This window comes from Gopherus evgoodei, chromosome 18, assembly GCF_007399415.2.
Source record: "Gopherus evgoodei ecotype Sinaloan lineage chromosome 18, rGopEvg1_v1.p, whole genome shotgun sequence".
Classification (NCBI taxonomy): domain Eukaryota; kingdom Metazoa; phylum Chordata; order Testudines; family Testudinidae; genus Gopherus; species Gopherus evgoodei.
Window position 1 is genome coordinate 3,089,944 of NC_044339.1, and position 22,357 is coordinate 3,112,300.

At 45.8% G+C, this 22,357-nt stretch overlaps 1 protein-coding gene across 1 annotated transcript; it reads right to left on the minus strand.

Moving 5' to 3' along the window:
* Positions 1–2,310: 2,310 nt before the first annotated feature.
* On the minus strand, positions 2,311–18,079 carry LOC115637049 (claudin-16-like). Its single transcript, XM_030537885.1, has 5 exons — positions 18,004–18,079; positions 16,749–16,870; positions 14,585–14,687; positions 12,595–12,759; positions 2,311–2,510 (listed from the first exon to the last, which is right to left on the minus strand). The coding sequence occupies exons 1-5, from the start codon at positions 18,077–18,079 to the stop codon at positions 2,311–2,313; spliced, it is 666 nt and encodes a 221-aa protein (XP_030393745.1).
* Positions 18,080–22,357: the final 4,278 nt, after the last annotated feature.

A 22,357-nucleotide genomic window follows, 5' to 3' on the forward strand; every position in this document is an offset into this window, starting at 1 on the left:
ACATCTCTCCAAGTTTCCACTTCTTGCAAGGTTCTTTTTAGTGTTTAAGCTCACGGAACATTTCACTTTTAAGCCAAGCTTGTCGCCTGCCATATTTGCTAGTCTATCTGCACATCGGGATGGTTTGTTCTTGCGCTCTCAATGGGGCTTCTTTAAAATACTGCCAGCTTTATAGTTAGAGTCCATGAGCTCCTGGAGTACCCAGTGGATATCAGGTATTTCTTGTGACACTCTCTTAAGATCTCATCGCTGAGTTTCAATGAAATTTAGAATGTCGTCCTGGTGGTGTGTAGCTTGTAGCATTTTGGACGCTTAGATGCTCGGATGGCGCTAACTTCTGTAGTTGCAGGTCTAATTTATTTTTTGCATGCTAGCTTGATCAAAGACAGACTTTACCTCCATCTCCAAGTGCAGAGATATCGTAAGTCTCACTGGAACTGAGCTTTGAGTTCTTCAGGGAGCGTTTCTTGCTCTGTGTCTGTGCAGCACCTGTCACAACAGGACCCTGATCTCCGCTGAGACCGTAATGTTCTACTAAGATACCCCTAAGCACCTCAGACTCAGAACTACAGCTGTATTTAAGCAACTGATTCCCACAGCAGTCAATAGGAATTTGGCACCAAAATACTTTTGAAGATCAGGGCCTAAATTACTTTGAAAATGCGAAGTAGCTGTTTTTGAAATTTTTACCGTATATCTTTAACTAGTTGTGCTTCAGATTCCATTCCATCCTCCTAATTAATTTCCTCCTTTCTTTCTGCCTGTCAGACTTTATGCTCCTTTTTCTTGGCTTCGCCATGAGAGAACTTCAATTTCCTGAAGGACCCACCCCCCCGGCTCGAATAATCTCTTGACCATGCCATGTCACCAGGCCAGTTTACTGCTTGTCATCCTGTCACCCTGTTTGAATGCTGATATTCACGCCTTCTAAGAATTTCATGCTCGACTCAAGTAGTCACACTTACGCAGCCCAAAGGGGACAGTGGCACAGAGAACTAGAACAAGGTCTAGAACAAGGTCTGCTTCCAGCCACATAGGTAGTGGAGAGTCAAAGAACAGCTTGTAGTGACACTGGGCTGCCTTAATATATGTCCAGTAAGCCTCTCCTGAAGTCCCATATGCATGGCACTGTGTTCTGCAAACACGAAATGGGTGTAGAAAAGCCAGAGCAATGCTGAGCCCAGGGGAGTATGTCTGTGTGACATGCTCCTTTTATGGACATTGGGATGAGTCTGCCTGATTATGCCTGGCCGCTGGGTTTCCATTCTGACCCAAGGAGGTAAATCCATGGAGCAAGTTCTCACAATCACTCAGTGTCCATGTGAAACTGAGAAAGGGGAGGGGATGGAGACGCCTTGACAGGAGCCACTGTCTCAGCATCCTCTGAGGCAGGACACTGGGGACATAATGTCAAAGGCAATTTGCAGTTTCCATTTACCTCAGTGTACTCTGTGGGGGCCCAGCACTTGTGAAGACCAGACACATGAGGGCTTCTGCTCTGGACTCAGTAGCTTGGCCCATCCAGACATGCTGGAGGCTCTGACTATTGCATTGTTTACAGGTTCTTCTTTCACTGGCTTGAATCAAACTGGAAATGAAAGCAAATACTGACCCTTCTTTAACATGCAACCCTACAAAGTCCTTTTCACAAAGCTTCCATGAACAGGAAGTGAGCATTTTACGTACATATGTTGTACAGAATAACACAGTAATCCCTGTGCACTGGGGGAGCAGGGCAAGCCTCACAATCAAAGGCAAAATACCCCGGCCATGGCAAATCAAGAATACATTGACTTAAGTGGAGTTACTCTAGATTAGAGTTGGGATCACTCAGAAGTGAATATAGGGTATGGAGAATAGCCTGATGTTTCTGAGCTGTCTCTCTACCTAAATTATTTTCCTAACTAAAGAATAATAAGTTTGTATTAAAGCAGAAGACATATTTTGTGCTCTGTCAGGTAAGGTCTTGACTAGTAAAGGGGATGGTTGTGTGCTAGGCTAAGCCAAAACTTGAGCTGTTACCCTGCAGCTACATGAGGAAAAAGGCCCTGTTTACATCCGGTTTAGCGAGCACATATCAGCTAAACCTAATCTAACCTCAACTACTTTTCCTAGTCAAGAAAAGTCCAATGGCTACACGTAAAGCAACAAGCTTAATGTTGATCGAGCAGTGAGATGCCTCAATGTCTACAATTTTCTCCTAAATCTGGGCCAGAAGTTTCAAACGTTGTGTCATTAGCTTTCTGAAGACACGGGACAGCTTGCAACTCTGTTTGTAATTAACTTGTCCTTAGAAGACTGGTATTGCCATTACTGACCTGTGAAAATATAAAGGCAGCAGGTTAGCATGATGGATGCCATAAAGCAACCTGTCGAACCAACCATTCCCAGCCAGCAAGACCACCCGAAGTCGTAGTGGATCCCCAGGAATATGTCGTGCAATATCAGAGTAGCTCTCTCCACATAGATATCCACTGCATACCACACGGAGCCGATCATGCCAAGGACACCTAGTCAAAGAAGAAAGTCTGCTGAGAAACACCAGCACAGAATGCTCCCTGCACACGCCACAGCAGACACTCTCCTTGGGGGTGGGGCAGGCTAGTCTGACCAGGGCTGCCAATCGAAAGGCGTCAAATATCATGAGTCAGATTCCAAAAGTCAGGATTTTTTTTTATTATAATGTTTGAGGAGGGTAAGAGAAGGGGAGAAGGCTAGTAAAAGCTTTCTGACCCCTGGGCTGAAATACCTGCCTTTTCTATCCCTTTCCCTCTGCCTCCCCTACTACTGCCCTTTTTCTTCCATTCCGTCTCCTTTGCTGTACCAGGCATCCATCTCCTACTCACATTGTCTCGCCACGCCCCCACCAGTCTCTTTCCCCAACTGTTGCTGCAATTAATCTTCCCATACATTTCCCTCCTTATCCCTTCCCAGCTTCCGAGTCATCACAGTCTGCCTCTCTGCTCCTCTATTTGCCTTCACCCCTCCACCTCTTCGTGCCCTGCCAAAATACCCTTCACGCTCTCTGTCCCTCCAACTCCCCCCATTTCCTTTGCTCCCTTGAACATTCCCTGCTCCACATTCCACTTCACCCCAGTCTCTTTCTGGTGTTGGCCCTTTCCCCTACCCCCGACCAATTGCCTGTCCAGTTTCCTAACCATAGAGCACGAGGGTGACCTTCAGTTCCATTGGGAACAATGAGATACAGTGATCATCTTTACTAGGTGCATCCTCAGTTTCACCTGTAGGGAAATAGGCACCATCTTGAATGAGAGCAGCCTGTGGCTTCTGTCCTAGTAGGTCAGGAGTAAGGACCTGCAGAAGAGCTGGCCTCTGGGGACACTAACAAGCACAGCTGGTCTGTAATTGTTTGTCTAATTGGCTATGCTACATGATTAGTTGGAACAGTCAGCAGACTGGATCTGAAGCCCTGAAGCAGTGGTTCAGTAGCAGCTCAAAGCACTTGCTCATTGCTGTGATAGCTATTATGGCAGCTGGTTCCCAGCCCTGCCCCTGCCTTGGTCCCAGCCCTGCCTCACTCCATGCAATCCACCTCTGACCCTTGTCTCTGTCAACTGGACTCTGACTCTGATGCTGGGCTCCAATTTCTGGCTATTGACATCTGCTCCAACCACTAGGCATGACCATCCATATCCCAGTCATTGACAGTTTGAGCAGTCTCTCTACAAACAATAGGAGAATCAGAGCTGGACCTTGTAGGCACAAGTTGCCACCCTGCATGTGTAGAATGCAATCCTGTAAAACTCAAGTCATGCCGCCTTGAACTCCAACCTTTGCTCCACACGGGCCTAAGCCAATCCTCCCTAACAAATGTTATGATGATCACAAAAAAAAATTGTGTGTGTGCCTATATCAGAATCAGCTCCTATTTCTGTTATGCCCATGGTCACACCCCATTGATAATCAAGTGGAATTGATTATCAGCCTGCTTATCAGATTGTCCTTGGCTTGGGTGTCTTTGCTCCTGGAAAAATCAAACCGCTTTCTGGGACACCTTGAGGTTTTCATCAGAGCTATGTCAGTGACCATTATGACCTAAGTCATGAGTGTATGGCCGAAGTGTTGCAACAGGGATGCTGGCCGTTAGCTAAATATGCAGCAGAATCCCAATACTTAATAGTAAAAACCCCATGGAGTAAGGCTGTCCAGCAGCATCATTTCTGGCCTGGATGATTTAAAAGATGAACTGTCATTTTGGAATTCTCATCTGGTTTGGATGCCTTAGTTGACCTTTAGCTCAAAATGAACGATCGCTTGCTCCTACCAGGCTACCCGATCTGGTTCCCCACATCCCTTCCCCATCACCTCAGCTGATGCTAGTTGAGCATGTCTGGACCCATTTCGCTGACTTGGAGAAGAATCAACAATGGACATAGGGCGTCTGTCCGTAATGTGGCAAAACAAGAAACTTTGCATCAAGGTGCCCTGCCAAGTTCTTATCTGCACCTGGGTTAGGCATTGCCAAACTGCAGCCCCAGTAGCAGAGTTGGGCTGGGTTGACACCGTCCTCTCTTCCCATTAACCCACACCAATTCTCAGGTACCAATACCCCGGTGACGGGCAAGCTTTGTCCAACATATCTCCAGCTCCCTCTTTGGCGCTGGCCCCCTGCAATGCCCAACTCCACGCTCGAGGCACTGGCGGTGTCAGTTGCCTCAGGCAGTTTTATGGAGTTTTCCCAAGCACATAACCCCATCCATTGCAAGAAGTTCCCAAATTAACAGAAGACCACAGCCAACAGATGTCTCCATTAGAGGTAATTTTCCGTTCAGGCTACCAAGGAATCCTTCATTTTGAGCTAGTTCATGAATCTCACTCATCAATTGGGCTCATTGCCATGACCTGTGCAGCTGATGGCAATCAGGCATGATACACTTTGATTCCCTGTCTTGCAGACAAGCCTCTTCGTTACACCGAAGCCAGGGCCAGTAACCTGTTGCGGATTATTTGGTCCTTCAAAGACGTCAGAGATGAGAAAAAAGGATCCAAAGCCAAACTTGGAAACCCATAGGACCTCACCAATGGCTCCAGGGATTCCTCTTAAATAGCAACTGATGGTTCAAAAAATAAGAAAGCAAACACCTCATTGCTGCTATGACAGCGCCATCGACCTCCAGTCAGAAGCAGAGGGTACCTTTGGGCTCAACAACTTTTCCAAATGTGAAGTACAGATACTCTCAAAATAGCTCAAAGAAAACCTGCAGAAAAGCTTCATTCACTCCTCCTTATTTCCAGTGGGGATCCAATCATATTTCTGGAAAGGAAAGACTGTTCCCTTCAGCCTTGTGTGGACTACCGAGTGCTGAACAATATTACAATCCAAAACCAGTACCTCTTACCACTTATTAATTACCTGTTCGAAAGTCTCCACTCTGCCAAGGTCTTCACAAATTTGGACTGCCACAAAGCTTATAACCTGGTAAGGGTCTGGGAAGGATATGATTGGAATACTGCCTTCTGTACCGGCTATGGTCACGTTGAGTATTTTGTCATGCCATTTAGATTGTTCATTACCTCTGCAACTTTCAGTCATTTAATCAATGGCAGCTTTCAAGACCTTCTGGACCAATTAGTTTATAGACTCATAGAGTAAGGCTAGAAAGGACCATAATGATAATCTAGGCCATAGAACCTAATTCACCCACTTCTGTAATACCCTCATAATCTGTAGCTGAATACTGAAGTCCTTAAAGCAGCGTTTTAATACTTCAAATTACTGAGAATACACCATTTACAATAGCTTAAACCTGCAAGTGACCCATGCACCATGTTGCAGAGGAGGGCAAAAAAACGCAGATTTTCTGCTAATATGACACAGGGGAAAATTCCTTCCTGACCCCAAATATGGCGATCAGTTAGACCCTAGGCATGTGGGCAAGAATCAGCACTCAGAGACCTGGAAAAGGATTCTTTGTAGTTATGCAGTGGCGCCCCATCTAGTGTCACATCACCAACAGGTGGAGATATTTGCTACCAGCAGTTGAAGTTTCCCTACATGCAATTCATAGACTCATAGAATATCAGGGTTGGAAGCGACCTCAGGAGGTCATCTAGGCCAACTCCCTGCTCAAAACAGGACCGACACCAACTAAATCATCCCAGCCAGGGCTTTGTCAAGCCAGGCCTTAAAAATCTCTAAGGAAGGAGGTTCCACTCCGTCCCTATGTAAGGCTTTCCACTGCTTCACCACTCTCCTAGTGAAATAGTGTTTCCTAATATCCAACCTAGACCTCCGCCGCTGCAACTTGAGACCATTGCTCCTTGTTCTGTCATCTGCCATCACTGAGAACAGCCGAGCTCCATCTTCTTTGGAACTCCCCTTCAGCTAGTTGAAGGCTGCTGGATCGCGTGGGGTTCATCTTGTGCAGATTACAGAATCCCTAGTGTCTCTAAAGAGTAAACAAAAATAAACTTCCTCCTGCAAAAACCATTAAAGTGCTTAAGCCAGCATTCAGAACTAGCTGCTCCTCTCACTGAACTCAGTGAGCGAGAAATATCTTCCATCTGTGCCCATCCTCTCCACATGAACATGTAGTACTCTCTTACGTCAGGTGCTTTAGAACAAACTAGCCAAGATAGATAGCTAGTCCCGACAGACAGGATGCATGACTTGGTCCATAGGATGAGTATGTTTCACATTCTTTTTAGGATTGATTAAACAATTTTCATTCAAATGTCTGATTCCCCTGCTGTTGATGCAAGATTATTTAGGTCTGGCATTTTGCACTTCTCTGATGGTTAGAAACTGTTGTCTAATTTCAAGCCTAATCTTATTGCTGGCTAGTTTATATCCCTATATTCTTGTGGCAACATTGTTGCTCCTTAAATAACTCCTCCCCCCCGGTATTTAGCGCTCTCATGTATTTACAGAGAGCAATCATATCTCCCCTCAGCCAAGATATTCCAAGATCTTGCATATTATTGTGGTCAAACGACCAGGCCTGTAGTTTACCCAATCACATTTTTTTCCTTTAAATAGGAACTATATTAGCAATTCTCAAGTCATAGAGCATGATCTTATGCATGAAAAATTATTGCTATTGGTCTTTCAATTTCATGCGCTAGTTTCTTTAATATACTTGGATGGAGATTACCCAGGCCTCCCAGTTTAGTCCCATTAACTTTGAATTTGACTTCACCTCGGATATGGCAATATCTAATTTCATATTCTCATCTCCAATACTCACCTTGCCGCTTCCCCTAACTTCTTTATTATACTTAGTGAAGAGGTACCTTTCCTTGCTAATCCAGCTCATCTTCCATTCCTGGTAGGTTTTCTGCTTTTTTTAAAATCACCTATTTGAGATGCTTATTAGTCAAGCAGCTTTGCAACCCTGACTTATACATTTATTCTCCTTGCTTGAGATGGAAGGTTCAGATAGTTTCTGCAACTCTGATTACAACTAATTCCAAGCCTTCTGTACATTCAGATTATTGAGTTCTTCAGTCCAGTCCTCGTCCCTCACCAATTCCCTTCTTTTTTTCAAGTTTTCCCTTTTGAAATTAAGGACTCTAATTGTAGATCTAATTTTGTTTGTCCTTCCATTTAGTTTAAACTGAGGCCTGGTCCACACTACGCTGTTAAACTGATTTTAACAGCGTTAAATCGATTTAACGTGGCACCCGTCCACACTACACTGCTCTTTATATCGATTTAAAGGGCTCTTTAAATCGATTTCTGTACTCCTACAAAATGAGAGGAGTAACGCTAAAATCGATATTACTATATCGATTTAGGGTTAGTGTGGATGCAAATCGATGTTATTGGCCTCATTCTTTTACAGTAGCTACCCACAGTGCACCGCTCCAGAAATCGATGCTAGCCTCAGACCACGGATGCACACCACCGAATTAATGCGCCTAGTGTGGACGCGCACAATCGACTTTATAATATCTGTTTTATAAAATCAGTTTAAGCTAATTCGAATTTATCCTGTAGTGTAGACGTACCCTGAATTAACACATGATCAGTCGAACCAACGTTGTCCCCTACAACCAGTTCTTCTATAAGGTCCTCTCTACTCACCAATACATAATTGAAAGTGGCATCACCTCTTGTTGGTTCAGTGACTATTTGGTGAAGAAATGTGGGAGGTATCCCATCCAGGGAAATCTACACCCCAGTAGTGTATGCATCACTTATCTTCCAGTCTATATGTGAGACATTAAAGGCTCCCATAATCACACAATTCTCAGTAGCATTTATTACAAACATTAAAGAGATCGCTATCATATTAAACTCGGATCTCCAGAGACTATAGCATCACTATTCCAGGAGCATCTCTAGTAGCTTTCTTCCCCAGAGTGTTTTTGACCCAATTTGTCTCTGTTTTATCCATCCCATCACTTCTAATTTCTTGGCAGTTTACCTTACCTTTAATATACATGTACTCCACCACCTTTACCTTAATTTTTGTCTTTCTTGAACAGCCCATACCCTTTAAAACCTGTACTGCAGTCATGACTGCTATGCCACCTTGTTGTTATCCCCATAATATCTAGTTTCAGTCTTGCACCAGTAGCATTAACTCCTCCATTTTGTTACCAAGACGCCTTGGATTGGTGTATAAACATATTATCTGTTTCTACTTGGTTTCATCTACCTTCCTCAACAATTGGATACAATCATTCTACTTCCATTATTGCCTATCTGACTCTTAGCTTCAGCACTCTCTTTCCTCACTGTCCACTCGCTTACCCACTGCTGTTCCTTTCTCCATTGCTGGGTCCTTTGTTACTTGCTTTTTCTCCCAGTCAATATTATAATCAGGCATGGAAATTACATGAGGATCTTCTGTCTCCTCTGAGTTCCTAATTTAAAACTTTCTCAAATCAGTTATGTCAACTGCCCTCCGAAAAGTGTATTTCCCTCCCTTCTCTGACTGAGTCCACCCCATGATAACAATTCTCTGTCCATTAATGCCTCCCAGTGGTGGAACATTTGAAAGCTGCCCTCACTGCTTGGGCCATGTGTTCATCATCATAATCTTACTTCGTCTTCATTCTCCGCCTCTAAGGACAGGTAGAATCCCACTGAAGAGCCCCTGAGCCTCCATTTCTTTGTGTTTTCCTCAGCCTGGCATAGTCTGCCTTTAGAGGAAGATAGGACTGGCTGCAGGGAGCTAGAGACAACGTACCCGAATGAAGCAGGGCTGGGGAAAGGCAGAGGAGCTAGGGAGAGCCAGCCTGGAAAGCCCCAGGCTGCGGCCTAGAACAAGGTCAACAGATACTGGTGGTTGTAGAGGGCATCCCAAGGGTAGGCAAAGGCAGCAGGTCCAAACCCTCCTTGCCAGTAATGAGTAGGCTGAGATTGCAGTCTGCCCCAAGGCTTGTGGGGGGGCTAGACAATGACTGGCAGTAGCCATATACTGAGGCAAGGTGGGGATAGTGGGTGGGGGTTCTCCTGGGAGGGGGAGACCTTGAGGCTGTGAGGGATTAGTGCCACGGGGCAGCACCCCAGGTAAAAGGGGCACAAGGTGCAGGGAGGGACATGGGAGGCCAACATTGAGGGGTAAGTCAGATCACCGGCTCTGGGCTGGAAATCGAGCTAATTCCCTGAAAGACCAGCAGGAGGCCACACGCTTATATACCACTAGCTTTTCTCTTACTAGTAAACCAATGAAAAGTCAATACATTTGTCTTGTTAACTCTGGGCTGGGCTGGGCACCAGCTTTGAATTTAAGCATTGTAAGGAAAAATGTCCTTAAACACTTATCCCACTTCCCTTTCCCTTCATCAGGCTCATCTGTGCTCACCTGGTGGGACTGGCCAGATCGTGGCAAAATCTTGAGCAGGGGCTGGCTTGCAGCAAGGCTAGAGTGCCCTTGCTTGCCTCCTCCTTGCTGTTCATGGCAGCATTCTATGTCTCTGAGGGATCCACAGTAGATTATGGGCTGCTGATAGGATCTCTGCTAAGTCTGGCATGCAATTAATTGTAGAAATGGCTGGTCTGCACTGCACCAGCAGCTCTATTCTTGTGCTCCATGGCCTTGTGTTATGCCGGGAGCTGTCAGCTTTCACAAAGCACTGCTGTTGATGCATGTTGGAGCCCATCACCTGCATCCCCGTCCAAACCTAGTCATAGATGTCCATATTTCTAGGGCTGGTCTGTAGCTGTGTTTGCAGAGCCTCTTCTCCCCACAGGTCCAAGAGATCCACTACTTTCAGTCTACTTTAGGCAGAAGTGAATCTAGTACTTCTCTGAGAGCATGGAGATGATCTGGTCGGTTTGGCAGTTGCACACAAGAGAGGTGGCATTGAAGCAGTGGTGGCTTCTGGGTTCTGTGATCCACGGGCGGTGGAGTTTAAATTTTGAATATAGTGGGCACTGTCGCAGGGAAAGGGGCATTGTGAGATAGCTGATGGAGGACTGTTAGGGTCGACACAGGTCATTCAGTGTTTACACTTGCACTAAGTAGGTCTTCCAGGGAGGTGGATTCACTGTGTTGCCATAAGTATTGTGTTGCTCTATAAGTAGGGGCATTCCCAGCAGATCGAGGGAATGTGATAATTCCCCCCTATTTGACATTGCTGAGGAGCCATCTGGAGTACTGTGTGCAGTTTTGGACCCCACACTACAAGAAGGATGTGGAAAAATTGGAAAGCGTCCAGCGAAGGGCAACAAAAATGATTAGGGAGCTGGAGCACATGACTTATGAGGCGAGGCTGAGGAAGTTGGTCTAGTTTAGTCTGCACAAGAGTGAGGTGGATTTGCTAGTAGCCTCAACTACCTGATGTGGATGTCCCAAAAAAGATGGAGCTAGACTGATCTCAGTGGTACTTCATGACAGAACAAAGAGTAATGGTCTCAAGTTGCACTGGGGGAGGATTACGTTGGCTATTAGGGAAAAGTTTTTCACTCAGAGAGTGGTGAAGCACTGGAATGGGTTATCTAGGGAGATAGTGGAATATCCTTTCTTAGAGGTTTTTAAGGTCAGGTTTGAGAAAGTCTAGTTGGGACTTGGTCCTGCTTTGAGCAGGGGGTTGGACTAGATAACTTCCTGAGGTCCCTTCCAACCCTGATATTCTATGAGTGGGGCAGCTGGAGACAAATATGAGTGCTTAGCAACTTACAACAATCTAACTTTGTAGTGTGGACCAGACTTTGGGTTTCTATGCAACTCGCACCCAATGATGCTGTCCAAATTCACTATATAGAAGAATATACGTGTGTTTATGTGTATATATGTATTGTCATTGCACCCTTTTCATCCTCACTCCACCTAGCTCTTCAACTCAGCCTGACCTCACCATTCCCAACTCACCATTTCTCAAGTCAAAACTTACTTCACCCACCCAATGCCATTTCCCTCACCCCATCCGTCCTGCCCTACCCAATGCCATTCTATTCGTCTATCTACTGCTGCCTTACAGCAGTGGTTCTCAACAAGAGGTAAGTAACAGCAGAGGTCTTCTAGGAGCTGTATCCATCCATCTAGAGATTTGCCTAGTTTTACAACTGGCTACAGAAAAGCACTAGTGAAGTCGGTACAAACTAAAATTTCTTACTGCCAGTGACTTTAGACGAAGGTTTCTAATCATTAGAGGAATGAAGTTCTAGAACAGCCTTCAAAGTGGGAGCCAAAGACATATCTGGCTTTAAGACTAAGCTTGATAAGTTTATGGAGGGGATGGTATGATGGGATAGCCTAATTTTGGCAATTAATTTGGCAATTGATTTTTGATTATCAGCACGTAAGTATGCCCAGTGGTCTGTGATGTGCTGTTAGATGGGATGGGATCTGACTTCCTGGGTGCTGGCTGATGAATCTTGCCAACATGCTCAGGATTTAACTGATCACCAGAGTTGGGGGGGGGGAGGGTCTGGAAGGAATTTTCCTCCATGGAAGATTGATAGAGGCCTAGGAAGTTTTTTTGCCTTCCTCTGCAACATGTAGCACGGTTCACTGGCTGGAGGATTCCACAATTTGAGTACAATAACTCAGACATCGTTTCAGAGTTTGTTAACAGCAGTGGGTGTGTGAGATTCTCAGACTAGATCATAGTGGTCCTTTCTGACCTTAAAGTCTATGAGTCTATAACATGATTATAGAGCTCATTCCAATTGATTTATTTTATATTTATATGGTAAAAATGAGAAACTAGCAATTCTTCAGTAATTTTGATGTCTGATTTTGCAAGCAAGTAGTTTTTGAGTTGTAACTAAAGGGCATACAAGAGAAATCAGACTCATAGACTCATAGGTCAGAAGGGACCAATCTGATCATCTAGTCTGACCTCCTGCACAAGGCAGGCCACAGAACCCCACCCATCTTGAAAGGGGTATAGTAGTCTGGAAAAGTTGAGAGTCACTGACTCAGAGCAATCAATTCAACGTTCCCTCCTGCCAGTTGAGACTATCACATACAGTACCGCTCTATCCTACCCACGACACACCACAGCAGCAGCATGACCTGACCCCGTCCCACTCAATAGTCTTCTAGCCTATCCAGTTCCACCAGCTCAAGCTTCACTCAGCCAGCACCACTCCCTAGGTCCAGGGGTCTCAAATCCCATTCCAGTGCACAGGTTTGTTATTGACAAGGCAGATTGCTGGTGCTTTGGAACACTTACTGCCAAGGCCAAGGGTTAAGCCAGCCATGTAGCACATCTTCAGCTTAATATGGGGCGCTTCCTTGAGAAACTTGATGCAATCCAGACCCAAAAGCAGAGTAATCAAAGCCAGGCCCGCCAGAATGTCGGCTGTGATCAGCAGGGCTCGCGTCACCACGATCTTCACTGAGAAAAGCGAAGAAAGCAAAAACTGGGCAGATCACAGGCATGACAGTATGGATTTGACGCCAATTAGCTTCTATCACTCTGTGTTAGGCGTGCTGCTGTTCCATGGGTAACACGTGTGGTATTGCAATCAGAGATGACTGTTTTTACAGGTCCCCCTGTGAGTCCAATCCAAAGAGGACATGAGTCTGGTACAACCCCCAGCTGCAGAGCCTTGCCTTGGTCTAGTTTAGCCATAGAGGTCCCTGGTTCAGTCCTGATGTGTTGTCTAAGGGGGTGGTTGTCCCTCACTATAAGCACTGCTTATCGTGCTGTCCAACAGTGTCTCGCTGTTTCCTTGTTGTGTCCATCTGTTGTCTTATACTTTGTGAGCTCTGGGAAGGTCTTTTTATTCATGTTTGTACAATGGGGTCCTGGGCCATGAGTAGGGCTCCTAGGCAGTACTATAAGAGTAATAATTACTAATATAGATATGAGAGCATGAGCCATATGAGACCATGAGCCATATGAGACCATGAGCCATGAGTCTGCGTGGTGTTGTGTTTCTAGTATCGGTCTTCTCACTGCTTTAAGGATTTCACCATGTTACGCAAGACACAGGTGCCTGAATGTCAGAAGAATTATTTCTCCTTTCCATCACACTGAAAACTTTGGGACACTTACCAGGCAAATAAGCACAGCGAAGTGTGACAATTCAGGTAGCACATCACTGTTTGGATGCATGATTTAATTGTAATGCAGCTGATGCAGAGTCAACGCCCTACGTCGACATCTAACTATGATCCATTGGTAGAACTCGTATGTTTAGATAAGATCCGTGTCTTACAGCAAACAGGATAGTGACAAAAACAATTGAAAAATCATCTAAAACGGACTGTGGCAGATCCTCTGCTGGTGTAAATTGTCAAAGCTCCGTTGGTATCATTGGAGCTATGGCAATGGACACCAGCTGAGATCTACTCCACTGCCTTTATATTAATCAGTAATGGTCTGGCTGGGGAGCGTGGCCTAGTGGTCATGGCCACAACCTCTGACTGCCAAGGGGGCTGTGGGAGGGGAGCCCGGGTACTTTGTGCTACCAGTATTCTGGCAAACAAGGTTGTTTAAGACTGTCCTCCCTTAGCCACTTCCTCTAGTCCTTCCCCTGGGTCAGCTTAGTTCAAACTTTAGTTTCATGTTGGGACGTCCAACCCAAAATACATAAGAGGGGTCTACAAATGTCCAGGGTCCACAGATGGAACAGAGGGGTCTATTTCCTCTCCGTTTGTCTCTGGGGTGGGTCCTCCCTTCCCTCAGGTCCCCTTTGGCCAGGTTTGTCAGAGCCTTTAGGCGTCCCTCTGTTCTGCTGGAGCTGTGGGTGCAGATCTGCTCATCTCCAGCTGTGCTGTCCCAATGAACTAATTCCCTGTGTTTTAATTCCTTCAACAGATGGAGCATTTGCTGCAGGTTTGGGCTTGCTGACCCCAAAATAATCTCTTAACCCCTTCTTGTCCAGGGTTTTTATACCCCATCACACAATCGAAGCTTTAAATACTATCTAGATGTGACTTTTAAGCAGAAGCTAAACTAAAGGAAAAGTGGTGACATATTTCACATGAAATTTTACTTCACTTTGGGTTTTTAATGGTTTAAATGTTTTTGTGTGTGTTTAATTAAAGGTTAAAATGGATGTTTTTAAAGCGTTGATTGTTACAGTGGGAAGAGGCAAACTATATAGCTCAATGCAAACACCAAATCACAATGAATTGCTTAATGGTGTAACATATGTTTTGTAAAAACACCCTAGTCCCGAACACCCACTCTCATCACAACAAGCAGGACTCACATGGATGGCCTGCTAAAATGGAATCATACTGGTCACAAGTCCTGATACCATCCTGCACGTTGGTGACGCATTCCCTCCACAGCCCCCGGCATTTGAGGCTGACCTAGAAGAGAAAGAAATAATTTAGAGACAGAGACACTCAAGCAAATAGCATCCCATGATCCTCTGGGGCTAGCCTAAACCAAGAAAGCATCGTTGGGCTCAAGGGGTAATGCTCAACTATTCAGTGCATGGTCGGTCCTGGAGCCAGTTTTCTTCAAGATTTTCATTAATGATCTGCATGATGGGCTGAATTGCACCCTCAGCAAGTTCGCAGATGACACTAAGCTGAGGGGAAAGGTAGATACGCTGGAGGATAAGAGATAGGATCCAGCATGACCTAGACAAATTGGAGATTTGGGCCAAAAATATCTGAGGTTCAACAAGAACACGTGCAGAGTTCTGCACTTAGGAAGGAAGAATCCCATGCACTGCTACAGGCTGGGGACCCTCTGGCTAAGCAGCAGTTCTGCAGAAAAGGACCTGGATATTACAGCGGACGAGAAGCTGGAAATGAGTCAGCAGTGTGCACCTGTTGCCAAGAACATATTGGGCTGCATTAGTAGGAGCATTGCCAGCAGATTGAGGGATGTGATTATTCCCCTCTATTTGGCACTGGTGAGACCACATCTGGAGTATTGAGTCCAGTTTTGGGCCCCCCAGTACAGAAAGGGTGTGGGAAAATTGGAGCGAGTCCAGCAAAGGGTAACGAAAATGATCAAGGGGCTGGGACACATGACTGATGAAGAGAGGCTGAAGGAACTGGGATTGTTTAGTCAGCAGAAGAGAAGAATGAGGGGGGGTTTGGATAGCTGCTTTCAACTATATGATGTGGGTTCCAAAGAGGATGGAGCTAGGCTGTTCTCAGCGGTGGCAGATGACAGAACAAGGAGCAATGGTCTCAAGTTGCAGTGGGGGAGGTCTAGGTTGGATATTAGGAAACACTATTTCACTAGGAGGATGGTGAAGCACTGGAATGGGTTCCCTAGGGAGGTGATGGAATTGCCTTCCTGAGAGGTTTTTATGGCCTGGCTGGACAAAGCCCTGGCTGGGATGATCTAGGTCGGGTTGGTCCTGTTTTGAGCAGGGGGTTAGGTCTTGAGGTCGCTTCCAACCCTAATATTCTATGATTCTATGAGCTGCCAGACAACTGACACACTTTGAAAACTCTCTGTAGGTCACAGGCACAAATCTGGAGACGGAGCATAAAAGATCCATGAAAATGCTTTGGGGGCTGAAAAAATACCTTGCAGTGAGTCTGAGATCAATCTGCTTGAATTATCAACAATAAGCTTAAAAGGTGACTTTACTATGATGCGTAAGTGTCTTCATGAGGACAAAATGCCAGGTTCTAAAGGCTTTTTAATCTAATGGGAAAAGATGTTACAAGAGTCAATGGCTGGAAGGTAAAGCCAGACAATTTTAAATTAAAAACAAGGCACACGTTTAACAGTGAGAGTAGTTAACCTTTGGTACAAACTACCAAGAGCAGTGTTAATTTTTTTTTTAATCTCTTGATGTCTTCAGATGAAGATTGGCTGCTTTTCTTGAAGATACATGTTAGCCAACACAAGTTCCTGGGCTCAACACAGGGGTAACTGGGTGAAATTCTCTGGTTTGTTCTAGGCAAGTCAGACTGATCTAATGGCCCCTTCTGGCCTTAAACTCTCTGAACCTATAAAACATATGAAACATGTTAAATGCAAAAAACTGCTGACCATACGGTGGATAGGATCTACCCAGCTATGTCCCATCCTTGGAGCATCTTTAGCCTCATGGGGTGCAGCCATGGGGCAGAGCAACGGGAGGAAAGAGATGACATGACCTGTTCCTTTCTTTTCTACAGCTGTGAACCCTCAGTCTGCTGATTTCATGAGCCTGCAACAATTTTTGCTACATTGTCAAATATTCTGCAAATTCTAAGCTTGCATTTAAAAAAAACCTAGTTGATATCTATTTCTATGTAAGACACAGCTATGAAAATATATGCAGATGTGCTCTGTCCTATTCATGCCATAGGGCAATAAAAAACAACACACCCCCTCCTTTGACTGATACTTCATAAAATCAAGCAACTCCTCACAGCACTGAACACTGAGCAAAAGACTGTGCTTTTTCTGCTCACCTCCAAGCTATCGTCAGCATTAACCATCCAGCAATCGGTGCAGGTGGCTATGACGAGGAGGAACGTGGAGAGGAGACCCAGAGAGAAAGCCATCAGCTGGAAGATCACAGTCATCTGGAACACTGCAGGACCCCAAAGCACAGTGGGTTGACATTGACACATCAGCCCTGAAGAAAAGTGAACTATCCCAGTCTAGCCTCGCACTATTTATACATCCTGATCCCCCAAAGCAGGAACCATTACATTCCCCACCACATAAGCAGGCACCCTTTGTGCTGCCCACACAGTACTGCTAACTCTGTTTAGAACCAAGGCTGAACTCAAGCGATGGAGAATGAAGTCCTGGCTCAACTACAGTAAAGGGGAAAATACCCCTTGATTTCCATGCGGCCGTTCGCCATTGTTTCTAGAACTGTAGTGCAGGACTGCAAGCAATCCCTAATAGGCAAAGGTCAAACAAAAATAAGGTAAACAAGTCTCACACCAAACCGAACACTCTGCACCCTCAGCCTCTGCACGTACACAGCGTGTGTTCAACAGGAACATTTCACTGCCTCGCCAGTCCCTAACAACTACAGTGGCATGAATGATTGTGGTTCTGTGCCTGGAGGTGGGGATTGGTGGGTTAAACCACATGGTTCAGGGTCTCTGCACAGACGGAATAATGGGGTTAAACTACCTGTGGTCAGAATGAGTGTAAGCAAGTGTCAGGGGGCACATGTTGTTCAACTGGACAAGCAGAGGTGGATAACAAAAATGACTGAGGTCCATTTGAAATGGAAAAAGTTTCCTTGTGGGGGGTGTTTCTAATCTATGGAGCCCATACCTCTGGCACTCTACAGACATTTTCTTCTCTCAGCTGAAATTGATCATAAGCAGCATAATAACAATATACTCGTGTGTGTGTGTGTGTGTGCACATGTGCGCAAGAATGCACGTGTTTATATGTGCATGGGGATGTTTGTACATGTGTGCGCTCATGTGCCTATTAAGAGGAGACAGTTTTTCATGGCAGAGTTAACTCAGGGGATCGGCACCTATGTCTCAGCACTCACGTTAGCCTATCGCTGGTGCCTGAGTCCATTGGAATGCTCTAGGACCCCATTCCGACTCCCCCAAAAGGGTCTGGAATGGTGTCATGGAACTTCTGATCCTCATGATCCTCCACTGCTTGTGTGTAACGTTCACCACTGCCTAGCAGCAACAGTGCAAAGCCATATCTGAGTAATTGGGTCCTCACCAGGGCTGCACTCACCTGTGTCTGTCGCTAGGACTTCTGGGGGCACATCCCATGGCTCTTTGTGCTGCAGCGAGCTGAATTGCTGTGACATTGTGTACCCTGGGGGAGCGCCCTGTAACCCCCATATTCCTCATTTATACATGATTGTGAACTTGAATATAAAGCATGCATTGCAAGGTATGAGGGGAAAGGTTATGATCTGCTGAAAGTCATTTCTCTATCCATATATGTATATAATTAATGCATATGAAATTATGAGAACTGTGTTGTATAGGTGTTACTAAAACATGCTGTAAATTCAGGAAATCAGCCAGATATTCGCTCCCCACAGGCAACAGCAAGGAAAATACCCAACAACCGAGCGGGGTACCAATCAACCCATCACCAATCATTGTCCAGTAAGGGAGCTATAATGCAGTGACTCACATGCATGAAACTACACCAAGGGAATTGCTCGACCTTCCATGGAGACTCAGGAAATGTCCCCAGACATGCCTGGGCTTGTGTTTTCCCAGCACATGGACAGAGGGTATAATACAGACACAGTGGCCACATGCTGGGCCTTTCTCCTTCACCCACCTCACTATAAGCAATGAGGACATTCTGAAGACTCCAACTGAGGGGACTGGCCCAGATTTCAAGGGTGAAATCTGTGTACTATGAACTGCACTATCCAGTGTGGTGAGAAAAACTGCTTAATCTCAATGTTGCCCAGTCTAATAGGGTTGAGAGTTCAGACTGTATGCTTATATTTTATTTTATTTTGGTAACTAACTCACTTGATATTACTTAAAATCTATCTTTTATAGTCAATAAATTTGTTTTGCTGTTTATTTTTATCAGTGAGTTTGCCTGATATGTGTGTTAAATCTGCTCAGGTTTACAAATGCTTGTTGTGTATGTCTTTTTCGTTGACGAAGTGGTGGACACACTGCTGGGAGCTCTGGGGATTTGGCTCTAATGCCTTTCTCTGGGTGAATCATGAGTGGCTCTAGGAGTATTCATGCAATATAGCTGAGTGTGGGACTCCAAATGCTGTTATGCTGAGTGATCACAGCACCTGGAGGGATTTGCTGCTTGTCACTAGTAAAGCAATGTGAGAGACAGCCCAGACAGGAGAGACTTAAGGGGGCACAGCAGTACCCTAGTTCCAGGCTCCACACCGGGGATCCCATCACAGTTGTTCTATGATTCTTTCCCAGTGAATTATGGGAGAAGTTGTCTGTCCTTCTAGGCATGGAGGAGGGGGAATTGTGGGCCCGGCAATGGAGGACTCTCATCACCACTCAAGTGATTTAGTCTGTGTCCCCACTGCAAAATGAGTGAGTTACCAGCCTGAGTGAGAGGGCACCAGAGCTCTAATCTCTCCCAAGCTCGGCCAGCACGTCCAGGTTGAAAGCCTCACTTAACTCACATTAGAAAGCTTTGTATGTAGACAGGAGGAAAACTAGGGACAACACCCTGCTAGGAGCCCAGGTTAATTCTGCAGTGAAGACAGACCCATGGGCGGTGCATGAACCGCTGGCTGGGGGAGGCTAGCCTCCAGCCCTGCCCCTTCCTCCTGAAGTCCCACTCCTTCTGGCCCTGCCCCAGGCTAATTCCCTAATTCCCCAGGTTCCCCAATCCCACAGCAGCCACAGCCTCCCACCCCACCCACAGTCCTGGAATGACAGGTAGGAGGAGCAACCACAGCCCCCCGCCTAGCCCCAGAGCACAAGGAGGTCAGGTGGCATGGCCCAACCCGGGACCACCGCACAGGGAGACTGGAACCGCCAAACAGAGCAGAAGCAAGGGGAGATAGAGTGTGGGAGGGGCCATACCTGACTGGAGAGTCACAGCCTCCTACAGCCTATGGTACCCACCAGCCATGAACCAACCCATAATGGAATGCTCCTTTTGACCTTAGCTATGGAGTTGCAACCAGCTCTCTCATAATACACTCTACTTAAAACTACCAGTCTATAACTCGGACAAGCCCTTCCTGGGATCTTTAGCAGAGCTGACAACTTTCTTGACTTTACAATGAGTCTCATGAAATCTGGTGTTTTTCTTATGATTAGGTGACGAGCTCAGCTTTTTTTTTAAAGTAAATTTCTGGAGCTCATGGTTGCAAAGAAGAGCTGGAAAACATGACATGAGTGCTCCCTAAAGACTCAGAAATCAGAAGGCAAAGAAAAAGAACACAAATATTATTTTTAACACATGATTTTTAAGCGAATATGATTGTTGTGGCCTGACTTGTGATTTTTGCATCCTGAAGGCTGGCAGTGCTGCCCTCTGTATCTTGTTTCTGGGTCGGCAAATTGTGACACCCTCTTTCCAGCAGTCTGTGACCCTTTCTTCACTACCTGTTCCACATCATTCCCTGTCAGTTCAGTTGTGTAATTTGTTGCTGTGGGTTCAATGACAAACACTGAAAATGAAAGAAAAGCAAAGATCCCAAATCACTGACGGCCAGAATGGGATCCTCTGAAGCATGCTGGGTTGTTACCTTTCTGTACCTGACGACCGATTGATTTCAAAGACTTCCAGAGTAAGTGGCTGCACAGCAGGATTAAGGGGGGAAGCATATGGCCCTAACAAGTGATAAGAGACCATGTCATCAAATCTTTGAATCAGCCACTCGACCCTGCCTGGTTCGAGCAATAATTGAAATGCGGCTCCCAGAGCTGCGCGTGCCCCAGCAGCTGCCATCTGGCAGCAGTACTATGTATTTTCTATGGCCAGGTGGGGCCCCAAGGGCAGAACATGTCCCTGGCATTGGCTGGTGGTGTTTGGGTGGCAGGTGGCATGGAAACTGCTTCCATTCTGATCCCATGTGCTGTTAGGGAAATAGTCCTTAGGAGATTCTCCAGCTCACTTGTTCCTAGATCCCAACGCCAGAAGGGACTATCTAGTCTGCTCTCCTGTGTAATGCAGCCAGGGAACATATCAACAGAATTCCGAAAAAAGATCATAAAGAAAGACAGCTAATCCTGATTGAAAATTTGTCAGTGGTGGAGAATCCACAATGATCTTTGGTAAATTGTCCCAATGATTAATTACTCTTATCAGGGGCGGCTCTAGACATTTTGCTGCCCCAGGCATGGCCTCATGCTGCAGGGGGGCGCTCTGCCAGTCCACTGAAGCTGTGGGACCAGCGCACCCTCCGCAGGCATGCCTGCAGGAAGTATACCGAAGCTGCGAGACGCCGTCCTCCTGGCGACCGGCAGAGCACTCCCTGCGGCATGCCGCCCCAAGCACGCGCTTGGCGTGCTGGGTTCTGGAGCCACCCCCGCTAAAAGAGCTCCCAGGAGACGACAATGATGACTACCAGTCATAATGCAATGTCTGCTGCCAAAAGGCAACGAGCTGCTGCTGTGTAGCAATGGACTACTACATCTGGCAGCATCTAGGAAGACACAGTGACAGAGAGCTGAGCGGGCTCCATGCTTGCTGTGGTATGTTGTCTACATGGGTAACCCAGGAAAAAAGGCAAAAAATGGATTTTTTTACTGTTGCTTTCATGGAGAGAGGGAAGAGAGCCTGACAACATTTACCCAGAACCACCCGCAACAATATTTTTGCCCCATCAGGCACTGGGAGCTCAACCCAGTGTTCCAAGGGGTCATGAAGACAGCAGGAACTGTGGGATATCTATCCACGGTGCAATGCTCCGGAAGTTGACGCTAGCCTTGGTACTGTGGACGCACTCCACCAACTTAATGGTCTTAAAGGTCTTAAGTGGGAACACTCACAATCGACTGTATCAAATTGATTTCTAAAAAATTGACTTCTATAAATTCGACCTAATTTCGTAGTGTAGACATAACCTAAAGTCCTTGAGTCTATCCTTATAAGGCATATATTCAAATCTTCTAATTATTCCAGTGGCTCTGAACTCAGTCCAACATCCTTCTTGAAATGTGGACACCAGAACTGGACAGAAGATTCCAGCAGTGGTCACATCAGTGCCAAATACAGAGGTAAAATAACCCCTCTACTTCATAATCCTCCATTTATGCAATGCATTAGCCCTTTTGGCCAGAGCATCACACTGCGAGCTCATGTTCAGCTGATTATCCACCATGTCCCCCAAATCTTTTTCAGAGTTGCTGCTTCCCAGGGGAGAGGCTCTCATCCTGCAAGTATAGTGGACATTCTTTGTTCTCAGTGTAGATATTCACGTTTAGCCATATCAAAATGCCTATTGTTTTCTTGGGCCCAGTTTACCAAGCAATCCAGATTGCTCTGAATCCATGACCTGTCCTTTTCATTATTTACCACTCACCCAATCTTTGTACTATCTGCAAAGTTCATCAGTGATGATTTGATGTTTTATTCCAGGACACTGGCAAAAATATTAAACAGTGAACGGCCCAGAAACACA

What these genes read in the sequence shown, in the direction of transcription:
- LOC115637049 (XM_030537885.1), bottom strand. Translation starts at nt 18,079, where the DNA reads ATGTCACAGCAATTCAGCTCGCTGCAGCACAAAGAGCCATGGGATGTG. An exon ending in ATGCTGACGATAGCTTGGAG is followed by an intron (nt 14,688 to 16,748) that starts GTGAGCAGAAAA and finishes TTTCTCTTCTAG; the next exon opens with GTCAGCCTCAAATGCCGGGG. An exon ending in CTTAACCCTTGGCCTTGGCA is followed by an intron (nt 2,511 to 12,594) that starts GTAAGTGTTCCA and finishes TTCTTTGACTAG; the next exon opens with GTGTCCTTGGCATGATCGGC.